Raw genomic sequence first — 27,052 nt, forward strand, 5'->3', positions numbered from 1 at the left:
TCATGATATCAATCACTGGATTGTCTGGTACTGAATATTGCTGAGTGTGGCGTTAAACAACAAACAAAACAAAGCTATTGGGAAATACATGCTGACAAATTCAGAAGCACTTAAATTTCCTACTTAAACATTGTTGGTTAACTTTACCATAGTCGACTGCATATTAATTCATACCACTTACGTTGAAGTGTTGTTGTTGCTAAAGTGGTTGTTGCTAAGGTGGTTGTTGCTAAGGTCGTTGTTGCTAAAGTAAGGGCATCTGAAACAGAACAATTGATGTCATGAAAATACAGCTCTATTGAAGAAATAAAGTTTGCTCTATCCCCATGTACAGTTTAATATGAATTGTTTTACCATGTACTATTACAGTTTAAGCACGAGTGAAATTGTGGCCGAGTGCTTTGACGTTATAATAGCTCAGGGAAAAACTATTCTTTCTTACAATATACAAGGGGGTACAGCAAACTGGATTACTTTTCTTACGTGCTGAAATTAAGGCTTTCCTTCTGTTTCATTAGAGATGGGTTTAAAAAGAATCCTGTAATGAGCGGCGCCCTAAAATCCAAGAACGGGGCTAACTGACGGGCTGATCCATCTAATTGCCTGCACCCTTACGTCAAGAGGCATATTTACGTTTCAAACACAACACAACGCCACTAAAATGGGTTGTTTATGTTGGGTTCTCGAATAAAGACATCAGTCTTCTTAGGCTTCATGATACTTTAATGTTGACAAGCGTCGGCATTGCATGTACAGATCTCTACACGTCCTCCAGCCAAGGCAGCTAATTCACTCTCACCCAGTTGCATACCGCTAAATACATATACGCCAAATAAGCTAACTCCACACCCCTCCTTTCTGAGCTATTAAAGTCCTTGGTAAGCCTATTGTTACAAACCAGAAAATAACTTGTGAATCTGAATGACATATTAGAGTATTGCTAAACTAAGTTAACAATTTCATCTGTCAAATATTCATTCTCACAAACAATACTTTTGACAAAAGAGTCTTTTCTAAAGAGCAAATGAATAAAGGTCAATGATTCAACATAACTGTTTAACCTTGTTACATTCACATTGTTGAACACTAAACTAAAACAATAAAACTGGATTGATCAACACCTCAACATTTCACTACAAAGTCTCATCAGAGATCAAGTCTCTTGGGAGGTCTGGAAATTCTTCCAACTCTGGTTTTAGTGTCTGTTTGTCTGTTTGGTGTTCCTGGTGGACAGTGGGGTGTGATGTTGCAGTCCGTATTTCGGTTGACCTCAGAGTCACAAACTTTGTCTCGTGAGGTTTCCGGTGTTGGAATCTTGCATGGATCTGATCGGTTTCTCCGTACTTCCCCATTTGGTGTGTTCACGATGTAGGATCTGGGGGTATCTGCTTTCCGAACAACTTTGCTCTCGGATTTGTTCAACCAGACAGAGTCGCCTGGATTCAACTGTGGGAGTGTTTTCACTCTGTGACGTAGATCATGGTTGTGTTTTGTCGCCAACTTCTGTTTTGAGTCGAGGTCTTTAAAGTGCTCGTGGTGAACTCTTGTCGGCTGTAACTGAATCGGATGTTTCGGCAGAGAAGGGTTGTTCTATATTCCAACATAGCAAGATGAGGGTCTTCAGCTTTCTGCAAAATGTTTTTACATGATTGCACCGCACGCTGTGCGTACAACGGACTGCTGGTCACGTGACTGAAGTTGTACTTGCTGGCGAACTCTCAAAATTCTACTGATGCATACTGAGGCCCGTTGTCAGAAATAACTGTTTCCGGTATTCCATGTTTTGAGAATATCGACTTCAGATTGTTGATGATGCTAGTTGAGGTTGTCGAGGACAGCTTAGCTATTTCAGCATATCTGGAGAAGTAATCGACCACAATCCGATACATGGTTTTGTTCAGTTCGAACAAATCGGTCCCTACTTTCTGCCAAGGCCTTTCAGGTAAGGATGTGGGCAGCAGAGGCTCTTTCCGGTTTGGTCTGTATTTCGGACATACCTTGCAATTCTCAACGACCGACTTTAACTCAGTGCTCAGTCCTGGCCACCACAACGATGTCTGTGCTCGTTCCCTGCACTTTCGTATCCCTTGACGAGCTGCGTGGATTTGTTCCATCATTTCCTTGAGAAGTAAGCCGTTCACTACTGTCAGGTTGTTCCGAAACCTGTATAACCTCTTTTCCTCCCCCTGTAGAGAGTGATATGCAAGCCATCCATTTTGGACGAAACTGAAGATCCTAGAATATTCAAAATGCTGCTCTGTTGCGATTTGATGCAGTTTTGCATCTGAAGCTGGTAAGTGACTGATAACCATTTCCACATACATTTCAGTTTCCTCTTCCAGTTTATTTTCTGTTCTCAGTGGTATTTCCTCCACTGGAGCTCTGGAGAGGGTGTCAGCTACAGTCAAGTTCTTCCAGGGGTGTGAAAAACTATGTAGCTGTATCTCATCAGTCGCATCCTAAACCGCTGTAGTCTAGGTAGTTGAGGCACTTGGATCCCTGGATTGCCACTAATGGCTTGTGATTCGTTTCCACTTGAAAGTGTTTGCCGAGAACAAAGTCATTGAAGCGTTCTGTTGCCCAGGTTATGGCCAATGCTTCTTTTTCAATCTGGGCATATCGCTGTTCTGTCTCCGACAGCGATCTTGAAGCAAACATCACAGGACGCCATGACTCATCTTCCTGTTGCTGCTTTAGCTCAGCTCCTATGCCATAGCTTGATGCATCCGCTGAAATGCTTGTTTCTTTCACAGGGTCATACATCGCCAATGTAGGAGATTGACATAGCTGTGACTTAATCCTGTCAAACGATATCTGTTGAGCTTCTCCCCACAGGAAAGCACTGTCCTTGTGCAGGAGGTCCCTCAGAGGCTTTGTGTTCTCTGCCAGAGAACTTGAGAATTTGGACATCTGGTTTACCATGCCAAGGAATCTCCTCAACTCAATTAGATCATTTGGTGGTTTCATGTTGTCGATCGCACTAAGCTTCTGAGGATCTGCTTCGACGCCTTTTTCACTGATGATCTGTCCCAGGAAACGAAGTTTGGTTTTACCAAATTAACATTTGGCCTTGTTTAGGGTGATCCCGTTGTCAGAGATCCTTTTCAGCACGTTGATCAGACGTTCATCATGTTCTTGTTGTGTTGTGGCGTAGATGAGAATATCATCAATCAGGCAGATGACACCTGGCAAGCCTTCAAGTATTTGTGACATCTTGCGTTGGAATATTTCTGGAGCACTCGATATTCCAAACGGCATCCTGTGGAATCTAAAGCGTCCGAATGGAGTAAAGAAGGTTGTTAGTTCTGACGATTTTTCAGACAACTTGATTTGATAGAATCCGGAATTTGCATCAAGACGAGAGAAGAGCTTTGCATCCTTAATCTGCCTCAAGATGTGATCTACTGATGGCATAGCAAATATTTCCATTTTGACACTGTTATTCAGCTGTGTAAGGTCTAAACATATGCGCACACCAGTTTTTTCCTTGGGTACCACAACCATTCCCGAGCACCAGTCGGTTGGTTCTGTGACAGGCTCAATGACAGCTGCATCCTGCATTTTCTGAAGTTCTTGTTTAACGTTTTCAAGTAGCGGGATTGCAACACGTCTTGGTGCGTTTAGTGAAAAGGCTCAGCATCCTCTTTCAACTGGATGTCATACTCACCAGGGATCTCACCAAGTCCTTCAAATATTTTGGGAAATTGTCCAACCACATCTTCAGTTGTGACTGTGTCAACGAACTTGATAAGTTCTAATGCGTTGATTGCAGGTCGTTCGAGGAGAGGGCGTTCTAGACCTTTCACAACGTAGATATCCTGGGTGGTAAGTTTCTCACCTTTCCTTAACTGCGAGCTGAAAACTCCTAACACTCCCAGTCTGGATCTCGCTGGGCCTAACAAACGTTTGTTGGTATGTTTCAAGGTTGCCTCTTTCAGCTGATAATACGATTGTTCCGGAATGGCAGTTACATCGGCCCCACAATCTACTTTCAGCCTAAGTAAAGTTCCGTTAACGGAAATGTTTGTCATCCATGGTCCATTTTTCGACGCAGGCTCATCCAATTCACCCACGAAACATTCTTCAACATCATCGCCATCAATGTTGAAATCCGTCACACATTCATCTACCTTTTTACTATTAAGGCAGACTGAACAATAGTGTCCTTTTTTCTTGCACTTATGGCACTCTGCATCACGTGCTGGACATTCATTCCATTTGTGAGATGGTTTAGCACCACATTTCATGCAATAAGGTCTTTTAGGCCGCCATGGTCGTTCATTTGTCCTTTTCTTGTAGGAGTTCTGAGTTCTTGAGACCTGGTATCTAATAGACTTGTTTTGCTTCGAAAACTTGCGGGGCATGATAGCATCTACAGACGCATTTGACATCTTTGATTTCCTGAGCTCTGACTGCTGATTAGTGATCATTTCCTTCTGACGAGCTAACATGACAGCTTTAGCTAAAGTCAGTTTATTGTCACTCTGCAATTTAGCACTTAGTGATGTATCTCTGATCCCAACTACAATGCGATCTCGGATGAGGTCATCATGCAAGTCACCGTATTCACAATGGCGGGCCAATACGTGAAGAGAGTTAATAAAGGAATCTGCTGTTTCACCTTCTTCTTGAACTCTTCTATTGAAGACTGCACGTTCATATATCACATTTCGAGAGATTACAAAATGACTCTCAAATTTATCCAGCACAGTCTGATATGACTTAGATTCTTCAACAGTTAAGTGAAGTGCCGATAAAATGTCATCACCTTCATCCCCCATGTGATAGATAAGAATTTACTTGGACCTGAAACGCTCGTTTGTCTGAAACGCTCGAACCTTCTTGACCATTTCGCCGACGTTTCTGGTTTAGTAAAATCAAACTGTTCGGGAGGAGAAACCCTATACGTCACTACAGGAACTTGTAACTGAGCTAGTCCTTGCCCTTCGTTATTAATTCCAACCTCAGCCATTTTACGCCAGTTTCAAACTTTCGGTTCATACGAGTCTAGATCAGTCTTGGTAATCAAACGTACATACTTTTGCTATTCGAGTTCATAGTGGGCTATCCGTGAGGAAAACATCCCACTTCTGACACCATGTCGGGTTCTCGAATAAAGACATCAGTCTTCTTAGGCTTCATGATACTTTAATGTTGACAAGCGTCGGCATTGCATGAACAGATCTCTACACGTGCTCCAGCCAAGGGAGCTAATTCACTCTCACCCAGTTGCATACCGCTAAATACATATACGCCAAATAAGCTAACTCCACAGTTTATTATTGAAATAGGTCCCACTTCATTATTCATTCTATGTGTGGTTACCCATAAACCCATGCAGCAATAAGACTACTTTTAAATTTAAGATTTTATATTAATTTTCTTCAATTTTGTCATGTGACTCGAACCATTCAGCAAGTGCATTGTGTGGTAGAGCTAACATGTAAACATAGCCGAAGTTCGGTGTTTCTTGTTATTTTGAGCAGAGGTGTTTTGTACAAGTGTCAACATTGTTTCTGCCACTACCGTTAGCAGACTGCAGCAAAGTGCAAGCGATGAAATAGTGTGCTTACCGAGCTGCTTGTGCTACATTATACCGTGACGCATAAACCAACGTGAATCTACGAACAGTGGCTCGTGATATGGTGTCGTTATGGGACGAACATGGCACAGGAAGACCAACAGTATGCGTTTTGTGTGACTGGTGTATATTGATAAATGCCAAACACCCGCCTCTTGCATGTCTTTCACTCTTAAATTGAAAAAAAACATACCAGCTTACACATAACCTATGCTTAGGATCCACAAAATGGCCAACCCAAAGAACAAATATAGACAGGTTTATACATACAAACCAGAAATATGGCAAATTTCATTAGATTCCAAAACAGTTACTGTATAATGACAATCAGTCTTTGGAAGTTCTCAAACTGACTTCCTTGGCAGTAAGAACACTAAGAAGCAGGTATTAACAAGTTATCTACCTGTTTGTATGGATCGTTTAGCTTTCCTCTACAATTATTCACAATTCCTTGATCACAGGATCACAAAATCAATTCTGAAAATGGAAATGGAATTCCTACATTTATTTCTTCTCATCATGAACCTTCCTTTGCGTTTAATAGAAAATAGTTCACGCCCTGGGAAGAATGCCCATGTTTTGAGGTCAAACGAGGTCAGAATACTCACCGGCACAGCAAACCTGACCACTTGGACACTGGCGACCAGGAATAATTCCAATGGAGTTACAGCTACTCATGACAATACATGAGATTCCGGCATCAGTGCAGGCTGAAAGAAAACGTTCATCAGTGGAAATAGATCTGTTTTCTCATTCTTTGGCGGAAATGTCCTTTTCATATTTTGTCACAATTGACCTAATTACGTGGATCGATGCTCATGATGTCAATCACTGGACTGTCTGGTCCAGACAAGATTATTTACAGACTGCCGTCATGTAGCTGGAATATTGCTGAGTGCGGCGTTAAACAACAAACCAACCAACCAATTGTGTGGATCGATGCTCATGATATCAATCACTGGATTGTCTGGTCCAGACTCCATTATTTACAGACCTCCGTCATATAGCTGGAATATTGCTGAGTGCGGCGTTAAACAACAAACAAAACAAAGCTATTGGGAAATACATGCTGACAAATTCAGAAGCACCTGAATTTCCTACTTAAACATTGTCCGTTAACTTTACCATAGTCGACTGCATATTAATTCATACCACTTACGTTGAAGTGTTGTTGTTACTAAGGTCGTTGTTGCTAAAGTGGTTGTTCCTAAGGTGGTTGTTGCTAAGGTCGTTGTTGTTGCTAAAGTAAGGGCATCTGAAATAGTACAATTGATGTCATGAAAATACAGCTTTATTTAAGAAATAAAGTTTGCTCTATCCCCATGTACAGTTTAATATGAATAGTATTACCATGTACTATTACAGTTAAAGCACGAGTGAAATTGTGGCCGAGTGCTTTGACGTTATAATAGCTCAGGGCAAAACTATTCTTTATTACAATATACAAGGGGGTACAGCAAACTGGATTACTTTTCTAATATGCTGAAATTAAGACTTTCCTTCTGTTTTATTAGAGATGGGTTTAAAAAGAATCCTGTAATGAGCGGCGCCTTAAATTCCACAAACGGGGCTAACTGACGGGCTGGTCCATCTAATTGCCTGCACCCTTACTTCAAGAGGCATATTCACGTTTGAAAAAAAAAACACAACGCCACTAAAATGGGTTGTTTATAATTGAAATAGGTCCCACTTCATTATCCATTCTATGTGTGGTTACCCATAAACCCATGCAGCAATAAGACTTTTTTTTTAAATTTAAGATTTTATATTAATTTGCTTCAATTTTGTCACGTGACTCGAACCATTCAGCAAGTGCATTGTGTGGTAGAGCTAACATGTAAACATAGCCGAAGTTCAGTGTTGCTTGTTATTTTGAGCAGAGGTGTTTTGTACAAGTGTCAACATTGTTTCTGCCACTACCGTTAGCAGACTGCAACAACTGCAAGCGATGAAATAGTGTGCTTACCGAGCTGCTTGTGCTACATGATACCATGACGCGTAAACCAACGTGAATCTACGCACAGTGGCTCGTGATATGGTGTCGTTATGGGACGAACATGGCACAGGAAGACCAACAGTATGCGTTTTGTGTGATTGGTGTATATTGATAAATGCCGTATGCTGAGCAACAAGGGTACATGTGGTTATGAAACTTTTCAAGGATTGCTTATTCCTTTGTCCTGTGAGGCATACATAATTCTTAGGGCACAAACACCAGCCTCTTGCATGTCTTTCACTCTTAAATTGAAAAAACATACCAGCTGACACATAACCTATGCTTAGGATCCACAAAATGGCCAACACAAAGAACAAATATAGACAGGTTTATACATACAAACCAGAAATATGGCAAATTTCATTACATTTCAAAACAATTACTGTATAAAGACAATCAGTCTTTGGAAGTTCTCAAAATGCCTTCCTTGGCAGTTGGAACACTAAGAAGCAGGTATTAACAAGTTATCTACATGTTTGTATGGATCGTTTAGCTTTCCTCTACAATTATTCACAATTCCTTGATCACAGGATCACAAAATCAATTCTGAAAATGGAAATGGAATTCCTACATTTATTTCTTCTCATCATGAACCTTCCTTTGCGTTTAATAGAAAATAGTTCACGCCCTGGGAAGAATGCCCATGTTTTGAGGTCAAACGAGGTCAGAATACTCACCGGCACAGCAAACCTGACCACTTGGACACTGGCGACCAGGAATAATTCCAATGGAGTTACAGCTACTCATGACAATACATGAGATTCCGGCATCAGTGCAGGCTGAAAGAAAACGTTCATCAGTGGAAATAGATCTGTTTTCTCATTCTTTGGCGGAAATGTCCTTTTCATATTTTGTCACAATTGACCTAATTACGTGGATCGATGCTCATGATGTCAATCACTGGACTGTCTGGTCCAGACAAGATTATTTACAGACTGCCGTCATGTAGCTGGAATATTGCTGAGTGCGGCGTTAAACAACAAACCAACCAACCAACCAATTGTGTGGATCGATGCTCATGATATCAATCACTGGATTGTCTGGTCCAGACTCCATTATTTACAGACCTCCGTCATATAGCTGGAATATTGCTGAGTGCGGCGTTAAACAACAAACAAAACAAAGCTATTGGGAAATACATGCTGACAAATTCAGAAGCACCTGAATTTCCTACTTAAACATTGTCCGTTAACTTTACCATAGTCGACTGCATATTAATTCATACCACTTACGTTGAAGTGTTGTTGTTACTAAGGTCGTTGTTGCTAAAGTGGTTGTTCCTAAGGTGGTTGTTGCTAAGGTCGTTGTTGTTGCTAAAGTAAGGGCATCTGAAATAGTACAATTGATGTCATGAAAATACAGCTTTATTTAAGAAATAAAGTTTGCTCTATCCCCATGTACAGTTTAATATGAATAGTATTACCATGTACTATTACAGTTAAAGCACGAGTGAAATTGTGGCCGAGTGCTTTGACGTTATAATAGCTCAGGGCAAAACTATTCTTTATTACAATATACAAGGGGGTACAGCAAACTGGATTACTTTTCTAATATGCTGAAATTAAGACTTTCCTTCTGTTTTATTAGAGATGGGTTTAAAAAGAATCCTGTAATGAGCGGCGCCTTAAATTCCACAAACAGGGCTAACTGACGGGCTGGTCCATCTAATTGCCTGCACCCTTACTTCAAGAGGCATATTCACGTTTGAAAAAAAAAACACAACGCCACTAAAATGGGTTGTTTATAATTGAAATAGGTCCCACTTCATTATCCATTCTATGTGTGGTTACCCATAAACCCATGCAGCAATAAGACTTTTTTTTTAAATTTAAGATTTTATATTAATTTGCTTCAATTTTGTCACGTGACTCGAACCATTCAGCAAGTGCATTGTGTGGTAGAGCTAACATGTAAACATAGCCGAAGTTCAGTGTTGCTTGTTATTTTGAGCAGAGGTGTTTTGTACAAGTGTCAACATTGTTTCTGCCACTACCGTTAGCAGACTGCAACAACTGCAAGCGATGAAATAGTGTGCTTACCGAGCTGCTTGTGCTACATGATACCATGACGCGTAAACCAACGTGAATCTACGCACAGTGGCTCGTGATATGGTGTCGTTATGGGACGAACATGGCACAGGAAGACCAACAGTATGCGTTTTGTGTGATTGGTGTATATTGATAAATGCCGTATGCTGAGCAACAAGGGTACATGTGGTTATGAAACTTTTCAAGGATTGCTTATTCCTTTGTCCTGTGAGGCATACATAATTCTTAGGGCACAAACACCCGCCTCTTGCATGTCTTTCACTCTTAAATTGAAAAAACATACCAGCTGACACATAACCTATGCTTAGGATCCACAAAATGGCCAACACAAAGAACAAATATAGACAGGTTTATACATACAAACCAGAAATATGGCAAATTTCATTACATTTCAAAACAATTACTGTATAAAGACAATCAGTCTTTGGAAGTTCTCAAAATGCCTTCCTTGGCAGTTGGAACACTAAGAAGCAGGTATTAACAAGTTATCTACATGTTTGTATGGATCGTTTAGCTTTCCTCTACAATTATTCACAATTCCTTGATCACAGGATCACAAAATCAATTCTGAAAATGGAAATGGAATTCCTACATTTATTTCTTCTCATCATGAACCTTCCTTTGCGTTTAATAGAAAATAGTTCACGCCCTGGGAAGAATACCCATGTTTTGAGGTCAAACGAGGTCAGAATACTCACCGGCACAGCAAACCTGACCACTTGGACACTGGCGACCAGGAATAATTCCAATGGAGTTACAGCTACTCATGACAATACATGAGATTCCGGCATCAGTGCAGGCTGAAAGAAAACGTTCATCAGTGGAAATAGATCTGTTTTCTCATTCTTTGGCGGAAATGTCCTTTTCATATTTTGTCACAATTGACCTAATTACGTGGATCGATGCTTATGATGTCAATCACTGGACTGTCTGGTCCAGACTCAATTATTTACAGACTGCCGTCATGTAGCTGGAATATTGCTGAGTGCCGTGTTAAACAAGAAACAAACAAATAATATATTTATGTGCATTCAGCAAAAAAAGTGGTGTGTTCCGAAGGCAATTAAAATGATATGTACAGATTGAAACCATTTACTGAAAATGAAAACCATTTCCGAATTACTACAGTTAGTATTTTCTGGATTGTTTAAGTGACAATTGCATGTCAAGTTACCCGAGAAATATGTCCATCTACCATGACCGAGTAGATCCTGAAAATGAATCAAGTTAACTCTAATATTTCATCAAAAGAAGATCTCTATTGGGAAAAGACCCATGAAGATCTGGGATAGAATAGGTCCTCAGCACCTATGCTTGCCGCAAAAGGTGACTATGCTTGTTGTACGAGGTGACAAACAGGATCAGGTTGTCAGGCTCGCTGACTTGGTTGATGCATGTCACCGATCCAAATTGCGTGGATGGATGCTCATGATTTCAATCACTGGATTGTCTGGTCCAGACAAGATTATTTACAGACCGCCATCATATAGCTAGAATATTGCTGAGTGCGGCGTTAAACAACAAACCAACCAACCAACCAATTGTATGGATCGATGCTCATGATATCAATCACTGGATTGTCTGGTCCAGACTCCATTATTTACAGACCTCCGTCATATAGCTGGAATATTGCTGAGTGCGGCGTTAAACAACAAACAAAACAAAGCTATTGGGAAATACATGCTGACAAATTCAGAAGCACCTGAATTTCCTGCTTAAACATTGTCCGTTAACTTTACCATAGTCGACTGCATATTAATTCATACCACTTACGTTGAAGTGTTGTTGTTGCTAAGGTCGTTGTTGCTAAGGTGGTTGTTGATAAGGTCGTTGTTGTTGCTAAAGTAAGGGCATCTGAAATAGTACAATTGATGTCATGAAAATACAGCTTTATTTAAGAAATAAAGTTTGCTCTATCCCCATGTACAGTTTAATATGAATAGTATTACCATGTACTATTACAGTTAAAGCACGAGTGAAATTGCGGCCGAGTGCTTTGACGTTATAATAGCTCAGGGCAAAACTATTCTTTATTACAATATACAAGGGGGTACAGCAAACTGGATTACTTTTCTAATATGCTGAAATTAAGACTTTCCTTCTGTTTTATTAGAGATGGGTTTAAAAAGAATCCTGTAATGAGCGGCGCCTTAAATTCCACAAACGGGGCTAACAGACGGGCTGGTCCATCTAATTGCCTACACCCTTACGTCAAGAGGCTGAATTACGTTTCAAACACAACACAACGCCACTAAAATGGGTTGTTTATTATTGAAATAGGTCCCACTTCATTATCCATTCAATGTGTGGTTACCCATAAACCCATGCAGCAATAAGACTTTTTTTAAATTTAAGATTTTATATTAATTTGCTTCAATTTTGTCACGTGACTCAAACCATTCAGCAAGTGCATTGTGTGGTAGAGCTTACATGTAAACATAGCCGAAGTTCAGTGTTGCTTGTTATTTTGAGCAGAGGTGTTTTGTACAAGTGTCAACATTGTTTCTGCCACTACCGTTAGCAGACTGCAACAACTGCAAGCGATGAAATAGTGTGCTTACCGAGCTGCTTGTGCTACATGATACCATGACGCGTAAACCAACGTGAATCTACGCACAGTGGCTCGTGATATGGTGTCGTTATGGGACGAACATGGCACAGGAAGACCAACAGTAGGCGTTTTGTGTGATTGGTGTATATTGATAAATGCCGTATGCTGAGCAACAAGTGTACATGTGGTTATGAAACTTTTCAAGGATTGCTTATTCCTTTGTCCTGTGAGGCATACATAATTCTTAGGGCACAAACACCCGCCTCTTGCATGTCTTTCACTCTTAAATTGAAAAAACATACCAGCTGACACATAACCTATGCTTAGGATCCACAAAATGGCCAACACAAAGAACAAATATAGACAGGTTTATACATACAAACCAGAAATATGGCAAATTTCATTACATTTCAAAACAATTACTGTATAAAGACAATCAGTCTTTGGAAGTTCTCAAAATGCCTTCCTTGGCAGTTGGAACACTAAGAAGCAGGTATTAACAAGTTATCTACATGTTTGTATGGATCGTTTAGCTTTCCTCTACAATTATTCACAATTCCTTGATCACAGGATCACAAAATCAATTCTGAAAATGGAAATGGAATTCCTACATTTATTTCTTCTCATCATGAACCTTCCTTTGCGTTTAATAGAAAATAGTTCACGCCCTGGGAAGAATACCCATGTTTTGAGGTCAAACGAGGTCAGAATACTCACCGGCACAGCAAACCTGACCACTTGGACACTGGCGACCAGGAATAATTCCAATGGAGTTACAGCTACTCATGACAATACATGAGATTCCGGCATCAGTGCAGGCTGAAAGAAAACGTTCATCAGTGGAAATAGATCTGTTTTCTCATTCTTTGGCGGAAATGTCCTTTTCATATTTTGTCACAATTGACCTAATTACGTGGATCGATGCTCATGATGTCAATCACTGGACTGTCTGGTCCAGACAAGATTATTTACAGACTGCCGTCATGTAGCTGGAATATTGCTGAGTGCGGCGTTAAACAACAAACCAACCAACCAACCAATTGTGTGGATCGATGCTCATGATATCAATCACTGGATTGTCTGGTCCAGACTCCATTATTTACAGACCTCCGTCATATAGCTGGAATATTGCTGAGTGCAGCGTTAAACAACAAACAAAACAAAGCTATTGGGAAATACATGCTGACAAATTAAGAAGCACCTGAATTTCCTGCTTAAACATTGTCCGTTAACTTTACCATAGTCGACTGCATATTAATTCATACCACTTACGTTGAAGTGTTGTTGTTACTAAGGTCGTTGTTGCTAAAGTGGTTGTTCCTAAGGTGGTTGTTGATAAGGTCGTTGTTGTTGCTAAAGTAAGGGCATCTGAAATAGTACAATTGATGTCATGAAAATACAGCTTTATTTAAGAAATAAAGTTTGCTCTATCCCCATGTACAGTTTAATATGAATAGTATTACCATGTACTATTACAGTTAAAGCACGAGTGAAATTGCGGCCGAGTGCTTTGACGTTATAATAGCTCAGGGCAAAACTATTCTTTATTACAATATACAAGGGGGTACAGCAAACTGGATTACTTTTCTAATATGCTGAAATTAAGACTTTCCTTCTGTTTTATTAGAGATGGGTTTAAAAAGAATCCTGTAATGAGCGGCGCCTTAAATTCCACAAACAGGGCTAACTGACGGGCTGGTCCATCTAATTGCCTGCACCCTTACTTCAAGAGGCATATTCACGTTTAAAAAAAAAACCACAACGCCACTAAAATGGGTTGTTTATAATTGAAATAGGTCCCACTTCATTATCCATTCTATGTGTGGTTACCCATAAACCCATGCAGCAATAAGACTTTTTTTTTAAATTTAAGATTTTATATTAATTTGCTTCAATTTTGTCACGTGACTCGAACCATTCAGCAAGTGCATTGTGTGGTAGAGCTAACATGTAAACATAGCCGAAGTTCAGTGTTGCTTGTTATTTTGAGCAGAGGTGTTTTGTACAAGTGTCAACATTGTTTCTGCCACTACCGTTAGCAGACTGCAACAACTGCAAGGGATGAAGTAGTGTGCTTACCGAGCTGCTTGTGCTACATGATACCATGACGCATAAACCAACGTGAATCTACGAACAGTGGCTCGTGATATGGTGTCGTTATGGGACGAACATGGCACAGGAAGACCAACAGTATGCGTTTTGTGTGATTGGTGTATATTGATAAATGCCGTATGCTGAGCAACAAGGGTACATGTGGTTATGAAACTTTTCAAGGATTGCTTATTCCTTTGTCCTGTGAGGCATACATAATTCTTAGGGCACAAACACCCGCCTCTTGCATGTCTTTCACTCTTAAATTGAAAAAACATACCAGCTGACACATAACCTATGCTTAGGATCCACAAAATGGCCAACACATAGAACAAATATAGACAGGTTTATACATACAAACCAGAAATATGGCAAATTTCATTAGATTCCAAAACAGTTTCTGTATAATGACAATCAGTCTTTGGAAGTTCTCAAACTGACTTCCTTGGCAGTAAGAACACTAAGAAGCAGGTATTAACAAGTTATCTACATGTTTGTATGGATCGTTTAGCTTTCCTCTACAATTATTCACAATTCCTTGATCACAGGATCACAAAATCAATTCTGAAAATGGAAATGGAATTCCTACATTTATTTCTTCTCATCATGAACCTTCCTTTGCGTTTAATAGAAAATAGTTCACGCCCTGGGAAGAATGCCCATGTTTTGAGGTCAAACGAGGTCAGAATACTCACCGGCACAGCAAACCTGACCACTTGGACACTGGCGACCAGGAATAATTCCAATGGAGTTACAGCTACTCATGACAATACATGAGATTCCGGCATCAGTGCAGGCTGAAAGAAAACGTTCATCAGTGGAAATAGATCTGTTTTCTCATTCTTTGGCGGAAATGTCCTTTTCATATTTTGTCACAATTGACCTAATTACGTGGATCGATGCTCATGATGTCAATCACTGGACTGTCTGGTCCAGACAAGATTATTTACAGACTGCCGTCATGTAGCTGGAATATTGCTGAGTGCGGCGTTAAACAACAAACCAACCAACCAACCAATTGTGTGGATCGATGCTCATGATATCAATCACTGGATTGTCTGGTCCAGACTCCATTATTTACAGACCTCCGTCATATAGCTGGAATATTGCTGAGTGCGGCGTTAAACAACAAACAAAACAAAGCTATTGGGAAATACATGCTGACAAATTCAGAAGCACCTGAATTTCCTACTTAAACATTGTCCGTTAACTTAACCATAGTCGACTGCATATTAATTCATACCACTTACGTTGAAGTGTTGTTGTTACTAAGGTCGTTGTTGCTAAAGTGGTTGTTCCTAAGGTGGTTGTTGCTAAGGTCGTTGTTGTTGCTAAAGTAAGGGCATCTGAAATAGTACAATTGATGTCATGAAAATACAGCTTTATTTAAGAAATAAAGTTTGCTCTATCCCCATGTACAGTTTAATATGAATAGTATTACCATGTACTATTACAGTTAAAGCACGAGTGAAATTGTGGCCGAGTGCTTTGACGTTATAATAGCTCAGGGCAAAACTATTCTTTATTACAATATACAAGGGGGTACAGCAAACTGGATTACTTTTCTAATATGCTGAAATTAAGACTTTCCTTCTGTTTTATTAGAGATGGGTTTAAAAAGAATCCTGTAATGAGCGGCGCCTTAAATTCCACAAACAGGGCTAACTGACGGGCTGGTCCATCTAATTGCCTGCACCCTTACTTCAAGAGGCATATTCACGTTTGAAAAAAAAAACACAACGCCACTAAAATGGGTTGTTTATAATTGAAATAGGTCCCACTTCATTATCCATTCTATGTGTGGTTACCCATAAACCCATGCAGCAATAAGACTTTTTTTTTAAATTTAAGATTTTATATTAATTTGCTTCAATTTTGTCACGTGACTCGAACCATTCAGCAAGTGCATTGTGTGGTAGAGCTAACATGTAAACATAGCCGAAGTTCAGTGTTGCTTGTTATTTTGAGCAGAGGTGTTTTGTACAAGTGTCAACATTGTTTCTGCCACTACCGTTAGCAGACTGCAACAACTGCAAGCGATGAAATAGTGTGCTTACCGAGCTGCTTGTGCTACATGATACCATGACGCGTAAACCAACGTGAATCTACGAACAGTGGCTCGTGATATGGTGTCGTTATGGGACGAACATGGCACAGGAAGACCAACAGTATGCGTTTTGTGTGATTGGTGTATATTGATAAATGCCGTATGCTGAGCAACAAGTGTACATGTGGTTATGAAACTTTTCAAGGATTGCTTATTCCTTTGTCCTGTGAGGCATACATAATTCTTAGGGCACAAACACCCGCCTCTTGCATGTCTTTCACTCTTAAATTGAAAAAACATACCAGCTGACACATAACCTATGCTTAGGATCCACAAAATGGCCAACACAAAGAACAAATATAGACAGGTTTATACATACAAACCAGAAATATGGCAAATTTCATTACATTTCAAAACAATTACTGTATAAAGACAATCAGTCTTTGGAAGTTCTCAAAATGCCTTCCTTGGCAGTTGGAACACTAAGAAGCAGGTATTAACAAGTTATCTACATGTTTGTATGGATCGTTTAGCTTTCCTCTACAATTATTCACAATTCCTTGATCACAGGATCACAAAATCAATTCTGAAAATGGAAATGGAATTCCTACATTTATTTCTTCTCATCATGAACCTTCCTTTGCGTTTAATAGAAAATAGTTCACGCCCTGGGAAGAATACCCATGTTTTGAGGTCAAACGAGGTCAGAATACTCACCGGCACAGCAAACCTGACCACTTGGACACTGGCGACCAGGAATAATTCCAATGGAGTTACAGCTACTCATGACAATACATGAGATTCCGGCATCAGTGCAGGCTGAAAGAAAACGTTCATCAGTGGAAATAGATCTGTTTTCTCATTCTTTGGCGGAAATGTCCTTTTCATATTTTGTCACAATTGACCTAATTACGTGGATCGATGCTTATGATGTCAATCACTGGACTGTCTGGTCCAGACAAGATTATTTACAGACTGCCGTCATGTAGCTGGAATATTGCTGAGTGCGGCGTTAAACAACAAACCAACCAACCAACCAATTGTGTGGATCGATGCTCATGATATCAATCACTGGATTGTCTGGTCCAGACTCCATTATTTACAGACCTCCGTCATATAGCTGGAATATTGCTGAGTGCGGCGTTAAACAACAAACAAAACAAAGCTATTGGGAAATACATGCTGACAAATTCAGAAGCACCTGAATTTCCTGCTTAAACATTGTCCGTTAACTTTACCATAGTCGACTGCATATTAATTCATACCACTTACGTTGAAGTGTTGTTGTTACTAAGGTCGTTGTTGCTAAAGTGGTTGTTCCTAAGGTGGTTGTTGATAAGGTCGTTGTTGTTGCTAAAGTAAGGGCATCTGAAATAGTACAATTGATGTCATGAAAATACAGCTTTATTTAAGAAATAAAGTTTGCTCTATCCCCATGTACAGTTTAATATGAATAGTATTACCATGTACTATTACAGTTAAAGCACGAGTGAAATTGCGGCCGAGTGCTTTGACGTTATAATAGCTCAGGGCAAAACTATTCTTTATTACAATATACAAGGGGGTACAGCAAACTGGATTACTTTTCTAATATGCTGAAATTAAGACTTTCCTTCTGTTTTATTAGAGATGGGTTTAAAAAGAATCCTGTAATGAGCGGCGCCTTAAATTCCACAAACGGGGCTAACTGACGGGCTGGTCCATCTAATTGCCTGCACCCTTACTTCAAGAGGCATATTCACGTTTGAAAAAAAAAACACAACGCCACTAAAATGGGTTGTTTATAATTGAAATAGGTCCCACTTCATTATCCATTCTATGTGTGGTTACCCATAAACCCATGCAGCAATAAGACTTTTTTTTTAAATTTAAGATTTTATATTAATTTGCTTCAATTTTGTCACGTGACTCGAACCATTCAGCAAGTGCATTGTGTGGTAGAGCTAACATGTAAACATAGCCGAAGTTCAGTGTTGCTTGTTATTTTGAGCAGAGGTGTTTTGTACAAGTGTCAACATTGTTTCTGCCACTACCGTAAGCAGACTGCAACAACTGCAAGCGATGAAGTAGTGTGCTTACCGAGCTGCTTGTGCTACATGATACCATGACGCGTAAACCAACGTGAATCTACGAACAGTGGCTCGTGATATGGTGTCGTTATGGGACGAACATGGCACAGGAAGACCAACAGTATGCGTTTTGTGTGATTGGTGTATATTGATAAATGCCGTATGCTGAGCAACAAGGGTACATGTGGTTATGAAACTTTTCAAGGATTGCTTATTCCTTTGTCCTGTGAGGCATACATAATTCTTAGGGCACAAACACCCGCCTCTTGCATGTCTTTCACTCTTAAATTGAAAAAACATACCAGCTGACACATAACCTATGCTTAGGATCCACAAAATGGCCAACACATAGAACAAATATAGACAGGTTTATACATACAAACCAGAAATATGGCAAATTTCATTAGATTCCAAAACAGTTTCTGTATAATGACAATCAGTCTTTGGAAGTTCTCAAACTGACTTCCTTGGCAGTAAGAACACTAAGAAGCAGGTATTAACAAGTTATCTACCTGTTTGTATGGATCGTTTAGCTTTCCTCTACAATTATTCACAATTCCTTGATCACAGGATCACAAAATCAATTCTGAAAATGGAAATGGAATTCCTACATTTATTTCTTCTCATCATGAACCTTCCTTTGCGTTTAATAGAAAATAGTTCACGCCCTGGGAAGAATACCCATGTTTTGAGGTCAAACGAGGTCAGAATACTCACCGGCACAGCAAACCTGACCACTTGGACACTGGCGACCAGGAATAATTCCAATGGAGTTACAGCTACTCATGACAATACATGAGATTCCGGCATCAGTGCAGGCTGAAAGAAAACGTTCATCAGTGGAAATAGATCTGTTTTCTCATTCTTTGGCGGAAATGTCCTTTTCATATTTTGTCACAATTGACCTAATTACGTGGATCGATGCTTATGATGTCAATCACTGGACTGTCTGGTCCAGACTCAATTATTTACAGACTGCCGTCATGTAGCTGGAATATTGCTGAGTGCCGTGTTAAACAAGAAACAAACAAATAATATATTTATGTGCATTCAGCAAAAAAAGTGGTGTGTTCCGAAGGCAATTAAAATGATATGTACAGATTGAAACCATTTACTGACAATGAAAACCATTTCCGAATTACTACAGTTAGTATTTTCTGGATTGTTTAAGTGACAATTGCATGTCAAGTTACCCGAGAAATATGTCCATCTACCATGACCGAGTAGATCCTGAAAATGAATCAAGTTAACTCTAATATTTCATCAAAAGAAGATCTCTATTGGGAAAAGACCCATGAAGATCTGGGATAGAATAGGTCCTCAGCACCTATGCTTGCCGCAAAAGGTGACTATGCTTGTTGTACGAGTTGACAAACAGGATCAGGTTGTCAGGCTCGCTGACTTGGTTGATGCATGTCACCGATCCAAATTGCGTGGATGGATGCTCATGATTTCAATCACTGGATTGTCTGGTCCAGACAAGATTATTTACAGACCGCCATCATATAGCTGGAATATTGCTGAGTGCGGCGTTAAACAACAAACAAAACAAAGCTATTGGGAAATACATGCTGACAAATTCAGAAGCACCTGAATTTCCTGCTTAAACATTGTCCGTTAACTTTACCATAGTCGACTGCATATTAATTCATACCACTTACGTTGAAGTGTTGTTGTTGCTAAGGTCGTTGTTGCTAAGGTGGTTGTTGCTAAGGTCGTTGTTGTTGCTAAAGTAAGGGCATCTGAAATAGTACAATTGATGTCATGAAAATACAGCTTTATTTAAGAAATAAAGTTTGCTCTATCCCCATGTACAGTTTAATATGAATAGTTTTACCATGTACTATTACAGTTAAAGCACGAGTGAAATTGCGGCCGAGTGCTTTGATGTTATAATAGCTCAGGGCAAAACTATTCTTTATTACAATATACAAGGGGGTACAGCAAACTGGATTACTTTTCTAATATGCTGAAATTAAGACTTTCCTTCTGTTTTATTAGAGATGGGTTTAAAAAGAATCCTGTAATGAGCGGCGCCTTAAATTCCACAAACGGGGCTAACTGACGGGCTGGTCCATCTAATTGCCTACACCCTTACGTCAAGAGGCTGAATTACGTTTCAAACACAACACAACGCCACTAAAATGGGTTGTTTATTATTGAAATAGGTCCCACTTCATTATCCATTCAATGTGTGGTTACCCATAAACCCATACAGCAATAAGACTTTTTTTAAATTTAAGATTTTATATTAATTTGCTTCAATTTTGTCACATGACTCAAACCATTCAGCAAGTGCATTGTGTGGTAGAGCTTACATGTAAACATAGCCGAAGTTCAGTGTTGCTTGTTATTTTGAGCAGAGGTGTTTTGTACAAGTGTCAACATTGTTTCTGCCACTACCGTTAGCAGACTGCAACAACTGCAAGCGATGAAATAGTGTGCTTACCGAGCTGCTTGTGCTACATGATACCATGACGCGTAAACCAACGTGAATCTACGAACAGTGGCTCGTGATATGGTGTCGTTATGGGACGAACATGGCACAGGAAGACCAACAGTAGGCGTTTTGTGTGATTGGTGTATATTGATAAATGCCGTATGCTGAGCAACAAGTGTACATGTGGTTATGAAACTTTTCAAGGATTGCTTATTCCTTTGTCCTGTGAGGCATACATAATTCTTAGGGCACAAACACCCGCCTCTTGCATGTCTTTCACTCTTAAATTGAAAAAACATACCAGCTGACACATAACCTATGCTTAGGATCCACAAAATGGCCAACACAAAGAACAAATATAGACAGGTTTATACATACAAACCAGAAATATGGCAAATTTCATTACATTTCAAAACAATTACTGTATAAAGACAATCAGTCTTTGGAAGTTCTCAAAATGCCTTCCTTGGCAGTTGGAACACTAAGAAGCAGGTATTAACAAGTTATCTACATGTTTGTATGGATCGTTTAGCTTTCCTCTACAATTATTCACAATTCCTTGATCACAGGATCACAAAATCAATTCTGAAAATGGAAATGGAATTCCTACATTTATTTCTTCTCATCATGAACCTTCCTTTGCGTTTAATAGAAAATAGTTCACGCCCTGGGAAGAATGCCCATGTTTTGAGGTCAAACCAGGTCAGAATACTCACCGGCACAGCAAACCTGACCACTTGGACACTGGCGACCAGGAATAATTCCAATGGAGTTACAGCTACTCATGACAATACATGAGATTCCGGCATCAGTGCAGGCTGAAAGAAAACGTTCATCAGTGGAAATAGATCTGTTTTCTCATTCTTTGGCGGAAATGTCCTTTTCATATTTTGTCACAATTGACCTAATTACGTGGATCGATGCTCATGATGTCAATCACTGGACTGTCTGGTCCAGACAAGATTATTTACAGACTGCCGTCATGTAGCTGGAATATTGCTGAGTGCGGCGTTAAACAACAAACCAACCAACCAACCAATTGTGTGGATCGATGCTCATGATATCAATCACTGGATTGTCTGGTCCAGACTCCATTATTTACAGACCTCCGTCATATAGCTGGAATATTGCTGAGTGCGGCGTTAAACAACAAACAAAACAAAGCTATTGGGAAATACATGCTGACAAATTCAGAAGCACCTGAATTTCCTGCTTAAACATTGTCCGTTAACTTTACCATAGTCGACTGCATATTAATTCATACCACTTACGTTGAAGTGTTGTTGTTACTAAGGTCGTTGTTGCTAAAGTGGTTGTTCCTAAGGTGGTTGTTGATAAGGTCGTTGTTGTTGCTAAAGTAAGGGCATCTGAAATAGTACAATTGATGTCATGAAAATACAGCTTTATTTAAGAAATAAAGTTTGCTCTATCCCCATGTACAGTTTAATATGAATAGTATTACCATGTACTATTACAGTTAAAGCACGAGTGAAATTGCGGCCGAGTGCTTTGACGTTATAATAGCTCAGGGCAAAACTATTCTTTATTACAATATACAAGGGGGTACAGCAAACTGGATTACTTTTCTAATATGCTGAAATTAAGACTTTCCTTCTGTTTTATTAGAGATGGGTTTAAAAAGAATCCTGTAATGAGCGGCGCCTTAAATTCCACAAACGGGGCTAACTGACGGGCTGGTCCATCTAATTGCCTGCACCCTTACTTCAAGAGGCATATTCACGTTTGAAAAAAAAAACACAACGCCACTAAAATGGGTTGTTTATAATTGAAATAGGTCCCACTTCATTATCCATTCTATGTGTGGTTACCCATAAACCCATGCAGCAATAAGACTTTTTTTTTAAATTTAAGATTTTATATTAATTTGCTTCAATTTTGTCACGTGACTCGAACCATTCAGCAAGTGCATTGTGTGGTAGAGCTAACATGTAAACATAGCCGAAGTTCAGTGTTGCTTGTTATTTTGAGCAGAGGTGTTTTGTACAAGTGTCAACATTGTTTCTGCCACTACCGTAAGCAGACTGCAACAACTGCAAGCGATGAAGTAGTGTGCTTACCGAGCTGCTTGTGCTACATGATACCATGACGCGTAAACCAACGTGAATCTACGAACAGTGGCTCGTGATATGGTGTCGTTATGGGACGAACATGGCACAGGAAGACCAACAGTAGGCGTTTTGTGTGATTGGTGTATATTGATAAATGCCGTATGCTGAGCAACAAGGGTACATGTGGTTATGAAACTTTTCAAGGATTGCTTATTCCTTTGTCCTGTGAGGCATACATAATTCTTAGGGCACAAACACCCGCCTCTTGCATGTCTTTCACTCTTAAATTGAAAAAACATACCAGCTGACACATAACCTATGCTTAGGATCCACAAAATGGCCAACACATAGAACAAATATAGACAGGTTTATACATACAAACCAGAAATATGGCAAATTTCATTAGATTCCAAAACAGTTTCTGTATAATGACAATCAGTCTTTGGAAGTTCTCAAACTGACTTCCTTGGCAGTAAGAACACTAAGAAGCAGGTATTAACAAGTTATCTACCTGTTTGTATGGATCGTTTAGCTTTCCTCTACAATTATTCACAATTCCTTGATCACAGGATCACAAAATCAATTCTGAAAATGGAAATGGAATTCCTACATTTATTTCTTCTCATCATGAACCTTCCTTTGCGTTTAATAGAAAATAGTTCACGCCCTGGGAAGAATGCCCATGTTTTGAGGTCAAACCAGGTCAGAATACTCACCGGCACAGCAAACCTGACCACTTGGACACTGGCGACCAGGAATAATTCCAATGGAGTTACAGCTACTCATGACAATACATGAGATTCCGGCATCAGTGCAGGCTGAAAGAAAACGTTCATCAGTGGAAATAGATCTGTTTTCTCATTCTTTGGCGGAAATGTCCTTTTCATATTTTGTCACAATTGACCTAATTACGTGGATCGATGCTCATGATGTCAATCACTGGACTGTCTGGTCCAGACAAGATTATTTACAGACTGCCGTCATGTAGCTGGAATATTGCTGAGTGCGGCGTTAAACAACAAACCAACCAACCAACCAATTGTGTGGATCGATGCTCATGATATCAATCACTGGATTGTCTGGTCCAGACTCCATTATTTACAGACCTCCGTCATATAGCTGGAATATTGCTGAGTGCGGCGTTAAACAACAAACAAAACAAAGCTATTGGGAAATACATGCTGACAAATTCAGAAGCACCTGAATTTCCTACTTAAACATTGTCCGTTAACTTTACCATAGTCGACTGCATATTAATTCATACCACTTACGTTGAAGTGTTGTTGTTACTAAGGTCGTTGTTGCTAAAGTGGTTGTTCCTAAGGTGGTTGTTGATAAGGTCGTTGTTGTTGCTAAAGTAAGGGCATCTGAAATAGTACAATTGATTTCATGAAAATACAGCTTTATTTAAGAAATAAAGTTTGCTCTATCCCCATGTACAGTTTAATATGAATAGTATTACCATGTACTATTACAGTTAAAGCACGAGTGAAATTGCGGCCGAGTGCTTTGACGTTATAATAGCTCAGGGCAAAACTATTCTTTATTACAATATACAAGGGGGTACAGCAAACTGGATTACTTTTCTAATATGCTGAAATTAAGACTTTCCTTCTGTTTTATTAGAGATGGGTTTAAAAAGAATCCTGTAATGAGCGGCGCCTTAAATTCCACAAACGGGGCTAACTGACGGGCTGGTCCATCTAATTGCCTGCACCCTTACTTCAAGAGGCATATTCACGTTTGAAAAAAAAAACACAACGCCACTAAAATGGGTTGTTTATAATTGAAATAGGTCCCACTTCATTATCCATTCTATGTGTGGTTACCCATAAACCCATGCAGCAATAAGACTTTTTTTTCAAATTTAAGATTTTATATTAATTTGCTTCAATTTTGTCACGTGACTCGAACCATTCAGCAAGTGCATTGTGTGGTAGAGCTAACATGTAAACATAGCCGAAGTTCAGTGTTGCTTGTTATTTTGAGCAGAGGTGTTTTGTACAAGTGTCAACATTGTTTCTGCCACTACCGTTAGCAGACTGCAACAACTGCAAGCGATGAAATAGTGTGCTTACCGAGCTGCTTGTGCTACATGATACAATGACGCGTAAACCAACGTGAATCTACGCACAGTGGCTCATGATATGGTGTCGTTATGGGACGAACATGGCACAGGAAGACCAACAGTATGCGTTTTGTGTGATTGGTGTATATTGATAAATGCCGTATGCTGAGCAACAAGGGTACATGTGGTTATGAAACTTTTCAAGGATTGCTTATTCCTTTGTCCTGTGAGGCATACATAATTCTTAGGGCACAAACACCCGCCTCTTGCATGTCTTTCACTCTTAAATTGAAAAAACATACCAGCTGACACATAACCTATGCTTAGGATCCACAAAATGGCCAACACAAAGAACAAATATAGACAGGTTTATACATACAAACCAGAAATATGGCAAATTTCATTACATTTCAAAACAATTACTGTATAAAGACAATCAGTCTTTGGAAGTTCTCAAAATGCCTTCCTTGGCAGTTGGAACACTAAGAAGCAGGTATTTACAAGTTATCTACATGTTTGTATGGTTCGTTTAGCTTTCCTCTACAATTATTCACAATTCCTTGATCACAGGATCACAAAATCAATTCTGAAAATGGAAATGGAATTCCTACATTTATTTCTTCTCATCATGAACCTTCCTTTGCGTTTAATAGAAAATAGTTCACGCCCTGGGAAGAATACCCATGTTTTGAGGTCAAACGAGGTCAGAATACTCACCGGCACAGCAAACCTGACCACTTGGACACTGGCGACCAGGAATAATTCCAATGGAGTTACAGCTACTCATGACAATACATGAGATTCCGGCATCAGTGCAGGCTGAAAGAAAACGTTCATCAGTGGAAATAGATCTGTTTTCTCATTCTTTGGCGGAAATGTCCTTTTCATATTTTGTCACAATTGACCTAATTACGTGGATCGATGCTTATGATGTCAATCACTGGACTGTCTGGTCCAGACTCAATTATTTACAGACTGCCGTCATGTAGCTGGAATATTGCTGAGTGCCGTGTTAAACAAGAAACAAACAAATAATATATTTATGTGCATTCAGCAAAAAAAGTGGTGTGTTCCGAAGGCAATTAAAATGATATGTACAGATTGAAACCATTTACTGACAATGAAAACCATTTCCGAATTACTACAGTTAGTATTTTCTGGATTGTTTAAGTGACAATTGCATGTCAAGTTACCCGAGAAATATGTCCATCTACCATGACCGAGTAGATCCTGAAAATGAATCAAGTTAACTCTAATATTTCATCAAAAGAAGATCTCTATTGGGAAAAGACCCATGAAGATCTGGGATAGAATAGGTCCTCAGCACCTATGCTTGCCGCAAAAGGTGACTATGCTTGTTGTACGAGTTGACAAACAGGATCAGGTTGTCAGGCTCGCTGACTTGGTTGATGCATGTCACCGATCCAAATTGCGTGGATGGATGCTCATGATTTCAATCACTGGATTGTCTGGTCCAGACAAGATTATTTACAGACCGCATTCATATAGCTGGAATATTGCTGAGTGCGGCGTTAAACAACAAACCAACCAACCAACCAATTGTATGGATCGATGCTCATGATATCAATCACTGGATTGTCTGGTCCAGACTCCATTATTTACAGACCTCCGTCATATAGCTGGAATATTGCTGAGTGCGGCGTTAAACAACAAACAAAACAAAGCTATTGGGAAATACATGCTGACAAATTCAGAAGCACCTGAATTTCCTGCTTAAACATTGTCCGTTAACTTTACCATAGTCGACTGCATATTAATTCATACCACTTACGTTGAAGTGTTGTTGTTGCTAAGGTCGTTGTTGCTAAGGTGGTTGTTGCTAAGGTCGTTGTTGTTGCTAAAGTAAGGGCATCTGAAATAGTACAATTGATGTCATGAAAATACAGCTTTATTTAAGAAATAAAGTTTGCTCTATCCCCATGTACAGTTTAATATGAATAGTTTTACCATGTACTATTACAGTTAAAGCACAAGTGAAATTGCGGCCGAGTGCTTTGACGTTATAATAGCTCAGGGCAAAACTATTCTTTATTACAATATACAAGGGGGTACAGCAAACTGGATTACTTTT

General features: G+C 39.5%; 1 protein-coding gene across 4 annotated transcripts in view; it reads right to left on the reverse strand.

The window, feature by feature from the left end:
- The window catches only part of LOC124124834 (putative GPI-anchored protein pfl2), a 98,390-nt gene that overhangs the window by 38,711 nt on the left and 32,627 nt on the right, over window positions 1-27,052 (reverse strand). For 2 of the 4 annotated variants that reach the window (XM_048390560.1, XM_048390559.1), the window contains 21 exons: window positions 26,753-26,833; window positions 25,678-25,779; window positions 24,164-24,259; window positions 23,609-23,710; window positions 22,095-22,190; window positions 21,540-21,641; window positions 20,045-20,125; window positions 19,101-19,202; window positions 17,587-17,682; window positions 17,032-17,133; window positions 15,518-15,613; window positions 14,963-15,064; window positions 13,449-13,544; window positions 12,894-12,995; window positions 11,399-11,479; window positions 10,324-10,425; window positions 8,810-8,905; window positions 8,255-8,356; window positions 6,741-6,836; window positions 6,190-6,291; window positions 182-259 (listed from right to left, as the gene is read on the reverse strand). In XM_048390560.1, coding sequence (XP_048246517.1) covers window positions 182-259; window positions 6,190-6,291; window positions 6,741-6,836; window positions 8,255-8,356; window positions 8,810-8,905; window positions 10,324-10,425; window positions 11,399-11,479; window positions 12,894-12,995; window positions 13,449-13,544; window positions 14,963-15,064; window positions 15,518-15,613; window positions 17,032-17,133; window positions 17,587-17,682; window positions 19,101-19,202; window positions 20,045-20,125; window positions 21,540-21,641; window positions 22,095-22,190; window positions 23,609-23,710; window positions 24,164-24,259; window positions 25,678-25,779; window positions 26,753-26,833 — 2,013 coding nt within the window. The remainder of the gene's footprint in view (window positions 1-181; window positions 260-6,189; window positions 6,292-6,740; window positions 6,837-8,254; window positions 8,357-8,809; window positions 8,906-10,323; window positions 10,426-11,398; window positions 11,480-12,893; window positions 12,996-13,448; window positions 13,545-14,962; window positions 15,065-15,517; window positions 15,614-17,031; window positions 17,134-17,586; window positions 17,683-19,100; window positions 19,203-20,044; window positions 20,126-21,539; window positions 21,642-22,094; window positions 22,191-23,608; window positions 23,711-24,163; window positions 24,260-25,677; window positions 25,780-26,752; window positions 26,834-27,052) is intronic. The other 2 variants (XM_048390562.1, XM_048390561.1) reach the window with 2 other exon arrangements.

This window comes from Haliotis rufescens, unplaced genomic scaffold, assembly GCF_023055435.1.
Source record: "Haliotis rufescens isolate VD_foot unplaced genomic scaffold, xgHalRufe1.0.p SCAF_9, whole genome shotgun sequence".
Lineage (NCBI taxonomy): Eukaryota > Metazoa > Mollusca > Gastropoda > Lepetellida > Haliotidae > Haliotis > Haliotis rufescens.